This window comes from Zalophus californianus, chromosome 12, assembly GCF_009762305.2.
Source record: "Zalophus californianus isolate mZalCal1 chromosome 12, mZalCal1.pri.v2, whole genome shotgun sequence".
Taxonomy (NCBI): Eukaryota; Metazoa; Chordata; class Mammalia; order Carnivora; family Otariidae; genus Zalophus; species Zalophus californianus.
In genome coordinates, this window is record NC_045606.1 from 93,847,177 (window position 1) to 93,864,018 (window position 16,842).

Genomic DNA, 16,842 nt, shown 5'->3' on the forward strand with positions numbered 1-16,842 from the left:
CATGGCCTACACTAGTTGTTCCTGTATTTGGATTAGCTTGACTTGGAGGGGGGCGGTTCCTATAACCACATCACTTTAAAACATTTGGTCAAAAACATCTTTGTTATCTTAAGGATAAAAGGTTGCCCAAACAGTAGTTTTGCTTAATTGAAAAGAAAATGCCCTAATTTAGTCAGATCACCATAGGTGCAGATATAACCTCAGTTCCAACACTTTGCTGGTACAGTGTTCCCTCAGCTTTGAGCTAAGGCTGAAGATAGGGATCTTGGGTATCAGTTTCCTGATGAAATAAATATGGAAACAAATTCTGTCCTTCACTGGAGGGCAAGAGGGGTCCAAGAATCGGAAAACTGATCCCATGAACTTCTTACATATTTTATTTTTTTCTATTTATTATTCTATTGTTTACAGTTGTTGCTTTTAATGGTAAGCATGGCATGCAATATTTCATTTTTAATAAGAAAGCTATATCTGATAACCTCCAGGCCTGGGTATTCTAAAGCACTCCCAGGTGCTTTTTTTTAAAAAAAAGATAGATTTACCATCCATCCAGTTGTATTAGTGCTGGGGAGTTTACATTATATTCTCTTCTCTGAAAGTGAACCACTGATCCCAGAGGCAGCCTCTTGGGCAAGGTAACCACAGTCACTCCTGCTGGCCTTTCACAAAGCACTTTCTCATCTGCTCTTTTCATTTATCCTCCCAACAGCCTTGCCAGATAGGCATTATCATCCTATTTTTGCTGATTGAGTTTTTATTTTCTATTTTATGACTGAAAATTTGAAAATGTCCCAAAATCTAATACCTGATACCTAAGGTTAGAAAAAGTCAAAAGAAAGCCCTCTGAAATTCACCACTGGTTAGTGGAGGCTTGTTCTCACCTGGTACCTGGTCTTTTACAAGCAGGAGCCACTCACTTTCCTCCTGTGGTTCCCCAGGACGTGCAGTACTCGGATATCGACTACATGGAGCGGCAGCTGGACTTCACCCTCAGCCCCAAGTTCATGGGATTTCCAGCTCTGATTAAACGCATGAAGGCTGATGGGATGAGGGTCATCCTCATTCTGGTTAGTGTCTCTGTGAATGGGTGGAGTTTGTTGAGGACAGTGAATTGGCTTTGGTGGAGAAAGCTCTCTATTGTGTTTCCTTCCATGTTACAAGCAGAGAATTTGAGGTTCAGTAAGAAAGGTGTATTTCCCAGGATTCACGGAAGCACTATGGTTCAGGCGGAAGCTGGTGCTGTTTAAAGAGTTCTTTTTTTTCTGTCCCGAGTTGTTCTCTGGGTTTGTACTTCTCACCTGATCTGTGCTTTGATTTCAGGACCCGGCTATTTCTGGTAACGAGACACAGCCCTATCCTGCATTCACTAGGGGTGTGGAGGATGATGTCTTCATCAAGACTCCAGATGGCGGAGACATTGTCTGGGGAAAGGTATGAACGGAATGGTGATCCACTAATCCCCAGCCTGGGGTGGGTGACTGTTAGTGTGTTCGTGCGTGTTGTTTCGGGGCCTTTTCCATTTGGGTTCGGAGATCAGAGGTTCTCATTTTGTCCATCAATATTTGTCAACACAGTTAAGGAATTTTTAGGGTATGTATGTATGTGTGTGCATTGTGGGATCCACTTTTCTAGATCAAAATCGAAGTATTACCACCTACGACTATGGTTTATAGTTTCTTAGGAAGTACTATATAAGATAAATTATCTAGTGCATTGCTTTCGAATATTTTTCTCTCCACAGGTGTGGCCTGATTTCCCTGATGTCATTATAGACGAGTCTCTAGACTGGGAGACTCAAGTGAAGGTAAAGGGCTGTGGACATGGGTGAAGTCAGGGCTGCTGGGGAGGGGCGGCCATTCTCAGGATAGTGGATATGCCCATGCTGTGGATGTGGGTGTGATGAGGAATACACTGAGGGATTATGTCCTGTGTGTCCATCTGTGTGCCAGTCACTCTACGTGTAATATTTACTCCCAATTGGGAGGCAGGGATTATTATCCTCAGCATAACTAGGATTTAGAGAGCTTAAATTACTGCTCTGGGGTTTTAGGTAACCAAGTGTTGATTTCAAATCCAAGGCTGTCGGATTCCAAAGGCCCATGAAATGTTTACCTCCCAAGAAATACCGTTTTCCCTGAATGAGTGTATTTATTGTTGTTTTTATCGTTGTTCTTGAGTATCCCTTTTAAACATAGTCTCTAAACACTGCCTTTAGAGATGGGATCTTTGTCTCTGTACATCTGTTTTCCATGGACAGGCTTCTCCATCTTCACTCTTATAAACCCCCCATCCTGGGGAACCTGGGTGGTGCAGTTGGCTAAGTGTCCAACTCTTGGTTTTGGCTCAGGTCGTGATCTCAGTGTCATGAGATCGAGCTCTGCATCTGGCTCTGCTCAGCGTGGAGTTTGCTTGAGATTCTCTCTTCCTCTGCCCCTCCTGCTTGTGCTTTCTTTCTCTCAGATAAATAAATCTTAAAAAAGAAAAAAATCCCCCATCCTTCCTTGGGTTGCTCTAATTTGCTCTTACCTCCCAGTTTCCAGCCTTATGTTAAAACTTGCTTTCTCCATGGAACAACTTCTTACTTGTAATGGATCTTAGATAAGGATTCAAGGGAGAGAATCTAGCTTCCTCTTCTCTCTGTTGCTCCTCACGGTTGAGACTCTTTGACGTTTGCTGGTCCAGGCAGACCACATGGACACAGGAGTCTGCCAGGCCAGGGAAGTTCAGGGTCTCCTTGATGTTCATTCGTTCATTCATTCATTCATTTTCTTTTTTAGTACTTTTCTCCTAACACAATTGAAATATAACTGACAAATAAAATTGTACATATTTAAATTGTACAGTGTGGTGATTTAATATATATATATAATGAAATGATTACCACAATCAGGTTAATTAACACATTCATCACCTCACATATTTACCATTTGTTGGTGTGTGGTAAGAATGCTTAAGATCTACAATCATAGCAACTTTTACGTATACAAAACAGTATTTTTAACTATAATCACCAGTCTGTACATTAGATCTCCAGAACTTATTCATCTTAAAAATAAAAGCTTATACCCTTAGACCAGCATCTCCTCATTTCCCCCACTCCCTTACCCCCCGGTAACCACCATGCTGCTGTCTGTTTCCATGAGTTCAACCTTTTTTTTTTTTTTTTAGATTTCACATGTGAGATCATATAGTATTTATTTTTCTCTGTGTAGTTTTTTCATTTAGCGTAATGTCCTCTGAGTTCAGGTATGCTGTTGCAAATGGCAGGATTTCCTTCTTTCTCATGGCTGAATAATATTTCACTGTATGTATGTATGCCATATTTTCTTTACCCATTCACCCACTGACAGATGCTTAGGTTATTTCCACATCTTGGCTGTTGGGAATAATGCAATGAACATGAGAGTGCCCATGTCTCTTTAGATATTTATTTCATTTTATTCAGTATATATTTCCAGAAGTGGGATTGCTAGGTCACATGGTAATTCTATTTTTAATTTTTTGAGGACCCTCCATATTTTTTACCATGTGACTGTACAAATTTAAATTACCACCGGCAGTGCACAAGGGTTCCCTTTTGTCCCTGTCCTCACCAACCGTTGTTATCTGTTGTCTTTTTGGTAGAAGCTATCCTAATAGGTGTGAGATGATATCTCATTGTGGTTTTGATTTGTATTTCCTTGATGATTAGTGATGTTGAGTGCCTTTTCTTGTACCTGTTGGCCATCTGTATATTTTCTTTAGGAATTTATCTATTCAGGTCCTTTGTCAACTTTTTAATCTGTTTATTTGGTTTTTTTGCTATTGAATTGTATAAATTCCTTATATATTTTGGAAGTTAATCTCTTACCAGATATATGGTTTGCAAGTATTTTCTCCCATTCCCTAGGTGGCCTTTTTATTTCATTGATTATTTCCTCTGCCGTGCAGAAGCTAATTTTTAGTTCTATATAGTCCCACTTGTTTATTTTTGCTTTTGTTGCTCATGCTTGTGGTGTCAGATTCTCCCCCAAAATCATTGCCAAGACCAACGTCAGGGAGCTTTTCCCCTGTTTTCTTCTAGAAGTCTTATGGTTTCTGGTCTTATAATTAAGTCCTGGGGCGCCTGAGTGGCTCAGTCATTTAAGCATTTGCCTCTTGATCTCAGCTCAGGTCTTGATCTCAGGGTCGTGAGTTCAAGCCCCATGTTGGGCTCCATGCTGGGTGTGGAGCCTATGTAAAAAAATAAATAAATGAAAAGAACTTTAAAAAAATTAAGTCTTTGTTGAATCACAGATCTGTACTTCTGAAACAAATAACGCAACATATTTTAAGAAAAAAGATAAAGAAGAAGATAGCAGGAGAGGAAGAATGAAGGGGAGTAAGTCAGAGGGGGAGACGAACCAGGAGAGATGATGAACTCTGAAAAACAAACTGAGGTTTCTGGAGGGGAGGAGGGTGGGGGGATGGGTTAGCCTGGTGATGGGTATTGAGGAGGGCACATTCTGCATGGAGCACTGGGTCTTATGAACAAACAATGAATCATGGAACACTACACCAAAACAAATGATGTAATATATGGTGATTAACATAACAATAAAAAATTAAAAAAAAAAGAAATAGACACCCCTAAAAAAAAATTAAGTCTTTAATTCAGGTTGAAAATTTTTTGTGAGTGGTGTAAGATAGGGTTCAGTTTCATTCCTTTGCACGTGGATATCCAGTTTTCCTCGCACCATTTTTTGAGGAGACTATTGTTTTCCCACTGTGTGCTCTTGACATGCTTGCCAAAGATTAATTGATGGTATATGTGTAGATTTCTTTCTGGACTTTCTATTCTGTGTCATTCGTCTATGTATCTTTTTTTAATGCCAATATCATGACTTTTAAATCCTACTGGGAAAGGGACCACTTTAGTAATGAAGAGGTTGGCTGCCCTACAATTTATCAGCCATTGAAGGCATTTGGAAATCTGTGGGGCAGTTTTGATTATTACGAGGGGAGCACCAAATGGCATTTAGCGGACAGTGACTAGGGACACTCATAGTTCTGATTGTAGGGGATGTTCCATGAAGAATTCTCCTGCCCCAAATGCCAATTGTGTTTCTTATTAGAGACTCTAATGAAAGCACCCTAATGAAGTCATGATATGTATTTGATAGTATATAAGAGATTCTCAGTAGATGGAATAATTATGACTACTTTTATTAATAAGACGCGCTTCACAAGGCCGGTGGGGACGAAGCTACAGATACCCAGGTCTGGCTTGGCTGAGGGTAGTATAAAACAAACAAACAAACAAACAACAAGCCAACAAACAAACATATAGCAGGCAGCCTGTGGAAAGCAGATTGCTGAGTCTGAAGCTCAGATTGAATTCAGTAAGTCTAGGGTTGGGGCTAAGAATTGCATTTTGGTAGGGGCGCCTGGGTGGCTCAGTTGGTTAAGCAACTGCCTTCGGCTCAGGTCATGATCCCGGAGTCCCGGGATCGAGTCCCGCATCGGGCTCCCTGCTCGGCGAGGAGCCTGCTTCTCCCTCTGGCCCTCCCCCCTCTCATGTACTCTCTCTCTCATTCTCGCTCTCTCAAATAAATCTTTAAAAAAAAAAAAAAAAAAGAATTGCATTTTGGTAGCACGCACACAGTGGGTGGTGATAAGTGATCCTATGGCCAGACATGCAGGTGGGTACCTCATGAGGTGAGACCGAGGAAAGTGAGGGCAGAAGTAACGAGGCAAGAGCTGAATACAGACGGCAGTGAGGCAGAGCCAATACCTTGGAGAATGGCAAAGCATGTATTTCATGGGTAAAAGCCATCAGAGTACCTTTCAGTGAGGCTAATGATTTAGGGTTGGTCAAATTGCTCACTTGTATCCCGGATGGGATTTCGTTGTGATTCAGGCGTGGCTGGTATTGACTCTGTTTACCCAGTCCTCTCTCTCCCTCCTCTATACTATGTTTCTAGCCTGCCTGAGCTAGAGCTCTCTTTCTGGTGAAAGGTTCTCTTCCTCTGGCTCCATGTTTCTACACCTATTTTCTAGCAAAAAGGCATCTCGGGGTGCCTCCCTTTTAAGAGATTCTCAGTGATGTGGTTCACTACCCCTCACTTCTCTGTGAGCTGGATCCCTGCATTCTGTTCCGTTTCTGTTTTCTTCTTTGTGTTCCTTTTTTGCCTTTTATCTGGACATATGGGTTCCTACTTGCCTTTTGTCTATTGAGTATAAGAACTGGAGGTTTCCAGGGCGCCTGGGGGGCTCAGTCGGTTAAACATCAGCCTTCAGCTCAGGTCACGATCCCAGGGTCCTAGGATCGAGCCCCGCATCGGGCTCCCTGCTCAGCGGGGAGCCTGTTTCTCCCTCTCCCCCTGCCTCTTCCCCTGCTTGTGCTCTCTCTCTCTCTGTGTGTCAAATAAATAAATAAAATCTTAAAGAAAAAATGCACTGAGGAACACAGAGGAACCTATTTACTGGGACATACAAAGAACCATGAAGTTCCATCACAAGCAACATGGGCTGTATAGAAATTTAAAAATATTTGCTGTTGCTGCCCCGAGGTGTGAATTCACAATTATGCACTGAGCATTTATTTCACATCACGTGTGAGGCTAAGCACTGTGGGAGAGTACAAAGCTCAACCACAAGAGTATAAGACAAGGTCCTTGCTCTCAAAAATCCTTATAATATATTTAAGCTTTGGATCCAGGTTAAAATAAAGACACAGCTTTTATTATTTGGGGGAAGACAAGGAGAAGGGAGCAGTGTTAAAATGTCCTCTTTAGCTCCTCCCAAGCGACTTGACATACAAGTGCAGTTTTCCAGTGATTTCTGAAACTACAGAAAACACATGCACACTAGTGAGATGTCTCACCCCTCACCTCCTTTCCCCAGTGGGAATGAGACAGGAGACGATTGCCTGGATGTTGCCTTCCATCCTGTTGACAGTCCATCTGATGTTTTTCAAGCTGAAGTCTCTCCCTGGCCCCTGCTTTGTCTCTGAGTCAAGCTTCGGAAATGGCAGGACAGAGGTTGAAAGTTAAGCATCTAGTGCGTGAAACAATGAGTTTAGGGTGTTGGTTGCTACCGTTCATGTTGATACAAAGAGGAAGACAGTCCATGGATACTTTCCAGATGCTAAGTAGATGTCTAACTTGTGCTAATGTCTCTTTTGTGCACTCATTATATTTCAAGTAAGCCGCAAACATTATTTAGGCTCTGTTTGGATTATCTATCATCATGCATTACAGGGGTGTGCATGAGTTAGGCTCTCAGGAAATGTCTGTTTGCTGTCTAATACAATTTGGGGGGACCAATAAACTCTATTTAATTTTTACAGCTATACCGAGCTTATGTGGCCTTTCCCGACTTTTTCCGTAACTCAACTACCACGTGGTGGAAGAGGGAGTTGCAAGAACTCTACACCAATCCACAGAATCCAGAGAGGAGCTTGAAATTTGACGGCATGTGGATTGTGAGTGTGGGAGTTTGTGTCTGTGGGTGGGTGTGTTTCTATCTTCTGAGATTATATATCATGACCTTTAATCAAGAGGGATAATAATTTTCCAAGGAAGACTTTGGACACATCTTGATTGCAATTCCTCCAGTCAGAAGTAAAACATCCCTGATACTCCTCGTATCTTATACCTTGCCTGAAGTTCCTGCTGTAAAACACCAACGTGATTACTGGGAATTTCTTGGACTTGAGCCTTGCCTCATACCTTGAGGGAGAATTTTTTTCTTTTTTTAATCCTCTAGCCAGTCATTCTTGTGGGCTTAATTGATCTCTCTAGTCAATTCTCAGCTGGATCTGATGAGCCTCCCTGGGCTGATATCTATGGGATTGCTGGAAGGTGAATGATTTATTCATTGCTTCCTTGTCTCTGAGTTGGCAGGATGTAATGATTTGAAAAAGTAAGATATATCTATGTTTGACATTTCTAGGATATGAATGAGCCAGCGAGCTTTGTGAATGGAGCAGTTCCTCCAGGCTGCAAGGATGCCACTCTGAACCACCCTCCCTATATGCCATGTAAGAGCCCTTGATCTCCTCTGTTGGCAGAACCATGGCTACGAGGAGTGATCCCTACAAGAGCCCAGCAGCCAGGGTTTACCCTGCACATCTTAACTGGTGCCGTGGTTTTAGGGGGCCAAAGACAAATACACATCAAGCACTTTATCCAGTTGAGTGTGTGTAAGTTACTGGCCCTGGTGGGTGAATTTCTCAAATTTGTTCTGAAAACACTTAACAGTGGTTATGTCTCCAAAGGATTCTGGAACTAAGTTTCTTAATTCTTCAGGCCTCTGTGAATTCCTCCACGGGAATTGTGTCATCAGTGGGTGGAGAGTAGCAGCTTCTCCTTATCATGGAGTCAATGGACTTTGGTGTTATACTTGTGTTCATATCTTGGCTCCAGAAATTAAACTCACTATGAATTGTGTGACCTTCAATAGATTACTTGATGTTTCCAAATCTGTTTTTTTTTTAATTGTGAAGGGAGATAATGCTATCTCTTTTATAGAGTTATGATAAGGATTACATGAAATGATTTATAAGAAAAACGCTTAGACTGCATCCTGTCAAATAGGTGTTTGACAACTGTGTTTTCCTCCCCTTGCCCCTGCTTTCTCCTGGAGAACCCTGCAGGGGACTTGATGTTGAAAACACCTTTGGGCTCCATTGCAGCTCAGAGCCGAGCACATTCCCATGCCCCTGAAGAAGAGAGGGACCCATGCACAGGTCAAATTAGTCTTAAGATCCAGTGTCGAATCCCTTAAAGAGAGGTCAGGGATAACAGGATCAGGCATGGCATTTACATCACTAGCTCTTTCCGCTCAGATTTGGAGTCCAGGGACAGGGGCCTGAGCAGCAAGACCCTGTGCATGGAGAGCGAGCAGGTCCTGCCAGATGGCTCGCGGGTGCGGCACTACGACGTTCACAGCCTGTACGGATGGGCCCAGACCAGACCCACCTACGAGTGAGTCACCTTCTCCCTTCTCTGGTCCACCCGACCTGCAGGGACAGCCAGGGACTGATGAAGGAACCCTGCTTTTCCTTGCATGCCCCCTCTCAAGGGTTTAAAAGATTTTAATCACCACTATGTCACAATTCTTATTTATTAAGCAAACATGAACATGGAGCCAGGCTCCATGATCAGTGTTAGAAGGACAGATTTAGGGGCGCCTGGGTGGCTCAGTCAGTTAAGCATCTGCCTTCAGCCCAGGTCATGATCCCAGGGTCCTGGGATCGAGCCCTGTGTCAGGCTCCTTGCTCGGCAGGAAGCCTGCTTCTCCCTCTCCCTCTGCCTGCCGCTCCCCCTGCTTGCGTGCTCTCTCTCTCTCTGACAAATAAATAAATAAAATCTTAAAAAAAAAAAGAAGGATAGGTTTAAGTAAGACATGGTCCTGCTAGGGAGAGACTGATTGTCCTTGTGGAGGAGACACACGCAGACAGAAGCAATGATCACACAGTGCAGCTGATGCTATAATTAATTACAAGAGGGGAAGGGAATGCGGAGCACTGGCTACCTTTTTCTTTTATTTCAAAAGTGACTCATCTCTGTTGGACTTTCTTTTTTTCTTTTTCTCTTCCTTTTCTTTTCTTTTTCCTTCCTCCCTCCCTCCCTCCCTCCTTTCTTTCTTCCTTCCTTCCTTCCTTCCTTTCTTTCTTTTCTTTCTTTCTTTTTCTTTCTTTCTTTCTTTCTTTCTTTCTTTCTTTCTTTCTTTCTTTCTTTCTTCTTTTCTTTCTTTCTTTCTTTCTTTCTTCCTTCCTTTCTTTTTCTTTCTTTCTTTCTCTTCTTTGTTTCTTTTCTTTGTTCCTTTCTTTTTCTTTCTTTCTTCCTTTCTTTTTCTTTCTTTCTTTCTTTCTTTCTTTCTTTCTTTCTTTCTTTCTTTCTTTCTTTCTTTCTTTCTTTCTTTCTTTCTTTCTTTCTTTCCTTCTTTCTTTCTTTCTTTCTTTCTTTCTTTCTTTCTGTCTTTCTTTCTTTCTTTCTTTCTTTCTTTCTTTCTTTCTTTCCTTCCTTCCTTCCTTCCTTCCTTCCTTCCTTCCTTCCTTCCTTCCTTTCTTGTTGGAGAGCGAACTGATGTTCTACCAAATTAGTGCTGTCCCATTTTGTGAACTTAATGAATAATAAGAGTTATCTTAAGGAAGGCCTTATAAAGAAATTCATCTTCTTTCTCCCCAAATATAAAAACGTAGTACTTAGTAAAGAAGTGGTAAGACTTAGTGATTAGTCATGATTTTTAGGTGATCCAGTAGGTTTATTACAAAGTTTGTTGTAAAGCACTGTGAAACACTACGTTAAGGCATAACTGTTACTATCATCTCTATTGTGTAGGGTCAGTCAGTGGGGACTTCATTATGGCTCAGATTTCCATATTTCCCCAAATAATGCAGGAGACATTTTGTTGCCATGCCTTAGGCTCCAAAACTCTGGGAGGAGAAGCTCTGTGGCCCTTCCTCCCCTGATCTTTCCCCAATCACTTGCTTGTTGCCTTCCAACCAGAGCTGTGCAGGAGGTGACGGGACAGAGAGGCATTGTCATCACCCGCTCCACGTTCCCCTCTTCTGGCCGCTGGGGAGGTCACTGGCTGGGCGACAACACAGCTGCCTGGGACCAGCTGAAGAAGTCTATCATTGGTGTGTGGGCTTCTCCTTAGGGACCTCTTCTGGTGGGAAGGGGATCAGGACCCTAGATAAAGGACTCTTGAGGGAGGAGGAGGCAGATCACAAGTGCCACCTCTGACACAGCTGAGTTCTCATTGCAGGCATGATGGAGTTCAGCCTCTTTGGCATATCTTATGTAAGTGTCTTTTGAATCACTTCTAATCCCCAAGCATGTAGTGACATCTTTCAGAAATCACCAACAGGTTTGTTTTATTCTACCTTGTTTCAGACAGGAGCAGATATTTGTGGGTTCTTTCAAGATGCTGAATATGAGATGTGTGTTCGCTGGATGCAACTGGGGGCCTTTTACCCCTTTTCGAGGAACCACAACACCATTGGGACCAGGGTAGGATGTTAGCTTCTAGCTCAAAAGTGTTGTGTCACTAGGAATACAACCTCCAAATTTGAGCTATATTCTCTGTGACATCTTCAAAACCATCAAACCACATGTTTCTTGTTCTTTTATCTGATACATTTATGAATTGTGAAATGATTATCACAGCAGGATTAGTTAACACCTCCATCACCTCACATAATTCCCATTCCTTTTTTGTGGTGAGAACATTTAGTATTTACTCTTTTAGCAACTTTCAACTATATAATATAGTATTGTTAACTATAGTCACCATGCTGTGCATTCGATTATCAGAACATATTCATCTTGTAACTGGAGGTTTGTACCCTTTGACTGATACTTCCCCATTTCTCCCATCCCCCAGCCCCTGATAACCACCGTTCTGCTCTCTAATAGATGTGAGGTGATATTTCATTGTGGTTTTGATGTGCATTTCCCTGATGATGAGTGATGTTAAGCATCTTTTCATGTAGCTTTTGGCGATTTGTATGTCTTCTTTGGAAACTGGAAACCAATAATAGGAGGAAAACTGGAAAAGTCACATATATGTGGAAGTTAAATAACCAATGGGTCAAAGATGAAATCAAGAAAAAAATAAAAAAAAATCTTGAAACAGATAAAGATGGAAACACAACATACCAAAACTTATGGGATGTAGCGAAAGCATTTCTACGGGGAAGTTTATAGTGATAAACACCTACATTAAAAAAAAAGAGAGAGAAAGAAAGATCTCAAATAAGCAACCCAACCTTACACCTCAAGGAACTATCAAAAGAAGAACAAAGTAAGCCCAGAGTAAGCAAAAGAAAGGAAATAACAAAGATCAGAGGAGAAATAAATGACGTAGAGACCCGAAAAACAATAGAGAAGATCAATAAGAGCTGATTCTTTGACTAGATAAACAAAATTAACAAACCTTTAGTTAGATTTGCTAAGGAAAAAAAGAGAAGGCTCATATAAAGAAAAGTATAAATGAAAAAGGGAGATACCACAGAAATGCAAAAGATCACAAGAGACTACAATTATAAACTAACAAATTGGACAAACCTAGAAGAAATGAAGAAATTCCTAGGAACATACAACCTACCAAGACTGAAACATGAAGAAATAGAAAAGTTTAACAGATAAATACTGAATAAGGAGATTGAACTAGTAATCAAAAATCCCCCAACAAAGAAAAGCCCAGGACCAGATGTTTTCCCTGGTGAATTGTGTCAAAAATTTAGAGAAGAATCAACACCAAGACCTCCTTAAACACTTCCAAAAAATTGAGGGGGAGGGAGCACTCCCAAGCTAATTTCACAAGATCAGCATTACCCTGATACTAAAGCCAAATAAGGACCCTACAAGGAAACTAGAGATCAGTATCCCTTGTGAATATTGTGAATATAGATCCAAAAATTTGCAACAAAATATTAGCACTAAATTCAACACATTGAAAAAAATCATACACCATGATCAAGTGAGATTTAACTTCAGATGTGAGGATGATTCAACGTACACAAATAAATAAATGTGATACACTACATTAATAGAATGAAAGATAAAAATCATATGATAATCTTGTATGTGCAGAAAAAAAAATTGACAAAACATAGCCTCCTTCCATGATGAAAACTCTCAACAAATTGAGGATAGAAGGAATGTACCTCAATATTATAAAGGCCATATGCGACAAGTCCACAGCTAATATCATGCTCAAAGGTGGAAGCTTGAAAGTATTTCCTCTAAGATGAGATGTAAGACAAGTGCCCACTCTCACTACTTCTGTTTAACATAGTACTGGAAGTCCTAGCCAGAACAGTCAGGCAGGAAAAAGAAATGAAAGGCATTTAAATCAGAAAGGAAGTAAAATTGTCTCTGTTTACAGTTCATATGACCTTATATATAGAAAATCCTAAAGATATCATAAAAAATTACTAGACTGAATCAATTCAGTAAAGTTGCAGAATACAAAGTCAACATACAGACATAAGTTGTGTTTCTGTACACTGACAGCAAGATATCTGAAAAAGAAATAAAGCAATGCCACTCATAGTAGCATCTAAAATCAGTAGGATGCTTAGCAATAAATTTAACCAAGGAGGTGAAAGATCTATATGATGACAACTATAGGACATAACGTGAAAGAAATTGAAGAATACACAAACAAATGGAAAGATATTCCATGTTCATGGATTAGAATTAACATTGTTACAATGTCCATACTACCCCCAAACCATTTAAAGATTCAATGCAATCGTTATCAAAATTCCAATAGCATTTTTCACAGAAATAGAAAAAACAATCCTAAAATTCATATGGAACTACAAAAGACCTAAAGAGCTAAGGCAATCCTGAGAAAGAAGAACAAAGCTGGAGGTATCATGCTTCCTGATTTCAAACTATATTACAAAGTTATAGTAATCAAAATAGTATGTTAGTGGCCTAAAAATAGATCAATGGAACAGAATCAAAAACACAGAAATAAACCTTTGCATATACTATGAACTACCATTTGACAAGGGAGCCAAGAATACTCAATGGAGAGAAGAGTCTCTTTAATAAATGCTGTTGGGAAACTGGATAATCACATGCCAAAGAATGAAATGGGAGCCCTCTCTTATACCACTCACAAAAATTAACTCAAAATGATTAGTCATTTAAATGTAGCACTTGAAACTGTAAAAATTCTAGAGGAAAATAGGGGAAAAGCCCCTTGACATTGTTCTTGTCAATGATTTTTTTTTGGATATGACACCAGAAGCACAAATAACGAAAGTAAAAATAAGTAAATAGGACTACATCAAACTCAAAAGCTTCTGCACAGCAAAAGAAACAATTAACTATAATTGGCTAATTGAACATAATGAAAAAAAAGAAACTATTAACAAAATGAAAAGGCAACCTATGGAATGGGAGAAAATATTTGCAAACCAAATATCTATCTATCGTCTATCTATCTATATATTTCATAAGGAGTTAATATCCAAAATATATGAGGCACTCATTCAAAGCAATAGCAAAACCCCACAAACAATCTGATTTAAAAATGGGTAGATGAACCACGTAGACATTTTTCCAGGAAGACATACCCATGGCTAACAGGTACATGGAAAGTTTCTCATGTTTCAGTGAACCAGATTCCTCAGTGTTCTTTAGATTCTTTTGTTTCTTTAGGCTGTGTTGTACCAAATATATCCCAAAAAGAATGTCTTACGGAGAAATTTCATCAGCTGTCTTGGGAAAGCTTGAGTGACTTTCAGTATATTAAGAATATTCTCAGGCTCATCTATAATCAACTCTGGTTTAGCTATGCATGCTCTTCATTTGTAATAAGAATTCAGTGACTTCCTTAAGTTCCCAGGTCCCCGAGGTAAGCTCTGAATACTCTTCTTTTCTCCTTTAGAGACAAGACCCTGTGTCCTGGGATGCTGTGTTTGTGGATATCTCCAGAAGTGTGCTGCTGACCAGATACACCCTGTTGCCGTATCTCTACACCCTGATGCACATGGCCCACACGGAGGGCAGCACTGTCGTGCGGCCTCTTTTCCACGAGTGAGTGTCTAGCTCTCATCCCAATGACTACGGGATAATGTCGTTCTGTGTGATGGCTTTTGAAAAAAAAAAGTGCTTCCAAATTAAATTAAAGACATGATTGCCCTTTGCCAGAAGATTTCTGGGCGCAGACCATATGTTATAACTCCTTTTAGCACAGCATCAGTCATGTCCTAGGTCCTCGATAAAAGGCTACTGAATGAAAAAAAAATTCAAAGTGATTACAATATAGCATGGAATACTTTCTTTTTCAATGGGGCATATGAAGAGCTGCTGATCTTTTGTAGCAGCTCAGGTCACAAAACAAGGCCAGATGTGAGGGATGGAAATGAGGGCTGAAGGCCCTTCTCGCATTTCAAACGTGCCATGGTTAAGAAACATGAAGATATGTATAGGTGAGAACATGTCTAAATCCAACCATTTCTGGGGTTTGAAGAACATGACAGACAGAAAGGAAGTATGTATCTGCTTAAGGGAGACCTAGGGAAAGAGTTAAAGGAAGGCTCAGAATGCAGCTGGATTTCTGACTTTGATCTCAACTCGAGGAGTTTTTTCAGGGTCTGGGCCTGAGGCCCTGTTGGGGTCCTGATTGTGGTACCTTGGTTTCTCTTTACAGGTTTGTGTCAGACCGGGTGACCTGGGATGTAGACAGGCAGTTTCTGCTGGGCCCAGCCTTCCTGGTCAGCCCTGTCCTGGAGCCTGTGAGTATGGAGACCTCTGATGAAGAGAGAATTAGAGTTATGAGGCCCAGAGACTAGAGGTAGCAGAAGAGGCCTGGTCTGCTGGGGATCCTGAGATGTGGTCTCTTACTCTACTTCTGTCTCTTCCTCTTCCTCTGAGCTGAAGTCCGTCACTTAGGTGCTCTGGTCCTCTGCTCCCTCATCTTTAAAATCAGCATAACAAATTCTGATTCATAGGATAATCAGGAAGGAAAGAACCTTATGATATATTTCAAGATAGAATCATTTCTTTCTTAACTAAAATAAGGAGTATGGGTCAGAAACAAATTTTACAGGATTGTTTATACCAATGTGTATAATCTTGTTTCTGGCTAGCACTTCCCTTCCTTCTATAAGATGTTCTCATGCAGGAAGAGCCATTTCTTCACTTTTTCTGTTGATGTATAGGCTTCTGATTAAAATACCAGCTAATTGCATCCTCTCCAAAACTTACTGCTCTAATCATAATCCCTGAGGTACTGGCACCATAAAATCTGCAAAATTTTCCTCTGCTCCAGACCCAACCTGAGTCTGTCTCTTTAGAGAGGGGGTGAGTCTATAAGCAAATGATGACTTTTTCTCCCAAAGGGCTTTAGGGAAACCATTAATTTTGGGTAGGCAAATCTCCCATTTGCCAAAAGGGTAGGGAAGAAAGGCTTCCCTAACATTGCTGACCTCTAAAAAGATGAGCATGTGGATCCAAGGCCAATACTATTGTTTTGACCCTTTAACTGTACAAATTGGTTACACTGCCCTGGATAGAAGAGCCTACCTCCCAAGCCTTGTTTGTGTTTAATTTTAGAATGCCAGAAATGTCACTGCGTATTTCCCTAGAGCCCGCTGGTATGATTACTACACGGTAAGTTTTTCTGATGATTTATACAACTTGGGAAAATGGTAGTGTGCACGGGCTTCCAAATCTGACACACCACTGGTCAGGTTCTGGCACTGTAACTCATTTGATGTGTAGTCTTGGACAAGTCATTTTAACCTTATAGCCTCAGTTTATTCACCTCTAGGTGTAGGATAAGAGCACGTCCCTCACAGAATTGTTATAAAATAACGTATTTTGTGAGTGTTATGGTTGTGTTAGTTTTCATCTTTCACAGTGGCATATAATGGCAACACCAGTAAACACTTGAAATTGTACAGTAAACTATAGTTTTTGTTCATATCATCCCTCACGAGACTGTAAGTTCATATGCAAAGGGGCCTTTCCTCTCTGTCTTTTTGTTAAATATCTCCTTTTATAGCATAGATGCTCCAGGAGGAGCTGTTAAATGTAATCTCCTGAGGTAAGCCTGGTCTTAGGCGGTGTGTAAAATGCACTCGGAGGTATGAGACCCAACCCTTGTGTGCCGGAGCAACACAAGTGCATTTCGAAATGCAAGATGAATACATCATTCTCCGTCCTAGAACATTCTAGTCTAGTCTGAGCGCCAGAGACTCAGCTGGAAAAACAGGGCCTTTCAAAGCAACCTCAGGGCCATGTACTCTTATAGGGACACAAGTCAGGCTTCGATTCTTGCGGAAGAATCAAAGGAGGTGTTTCCTCTCCCTATAACCAAACCTACTCTTCCGACTTTTCTGAGGAG

At 40.8% G+C, this 16,842-nt stretch overlaps 1 protein-coding gene across 3 annotated transcripts in view; it reads left to right on the forward strand.

Moving 5' to 3' along the window:
• The window catches only part of MGAM (maltase-glucoamylase), an 86,437-nt gene that overhangs the window by 58,158 nt on the left and 11,437 nt on the right, over positions 1-16,842 (forward strand). For all 3 annotated transcript variants that reach the window (XM_027575002.2, XM_027575001.2, XM_027575000.2), the window contains exons 32-43: positions 939-1,067; positions 1,321-1,431; positions 1,742-1,804; positions 7,310-7,444; positions 7,915-8,002; positions 8,810-8,948; positions 10,476-10,609; positions 10,738-10,772; positions 10,866-10,982; positions 14,380-14,528; positions 15,145-15,229; positions 16,050-16,106. In XM_027575002.2, coding sequence (XP_027430803.1) covers positions 939-1,067; positions 1,321-1,431; positions 1,742-1,804; positions 7,310-7,444; positions 7,915-8,002; positions 8,810-8,948; positions 10,476-10,609; positions 10,738-10,772; positions 10,866-10,982; positions 14,380-14,528; positions 15,145-15,229; positions 16,050-16,106 — 1,242 coding nt within the window. The remainder of the gene's footprint in view (positions 1-938; positions 1,068-1,320; positions 1,432-1,741; positions 1,805-7,309; positions 7,445-7,914; positions 8,003-8,809; positions 8,949-10,475; positions 10,610-10,737; positions 10,773-10,865; positions 10,983-14,379; positions 14,529-15,144; positions 15,230-16,049; positions 16,107-16,842) is intronic.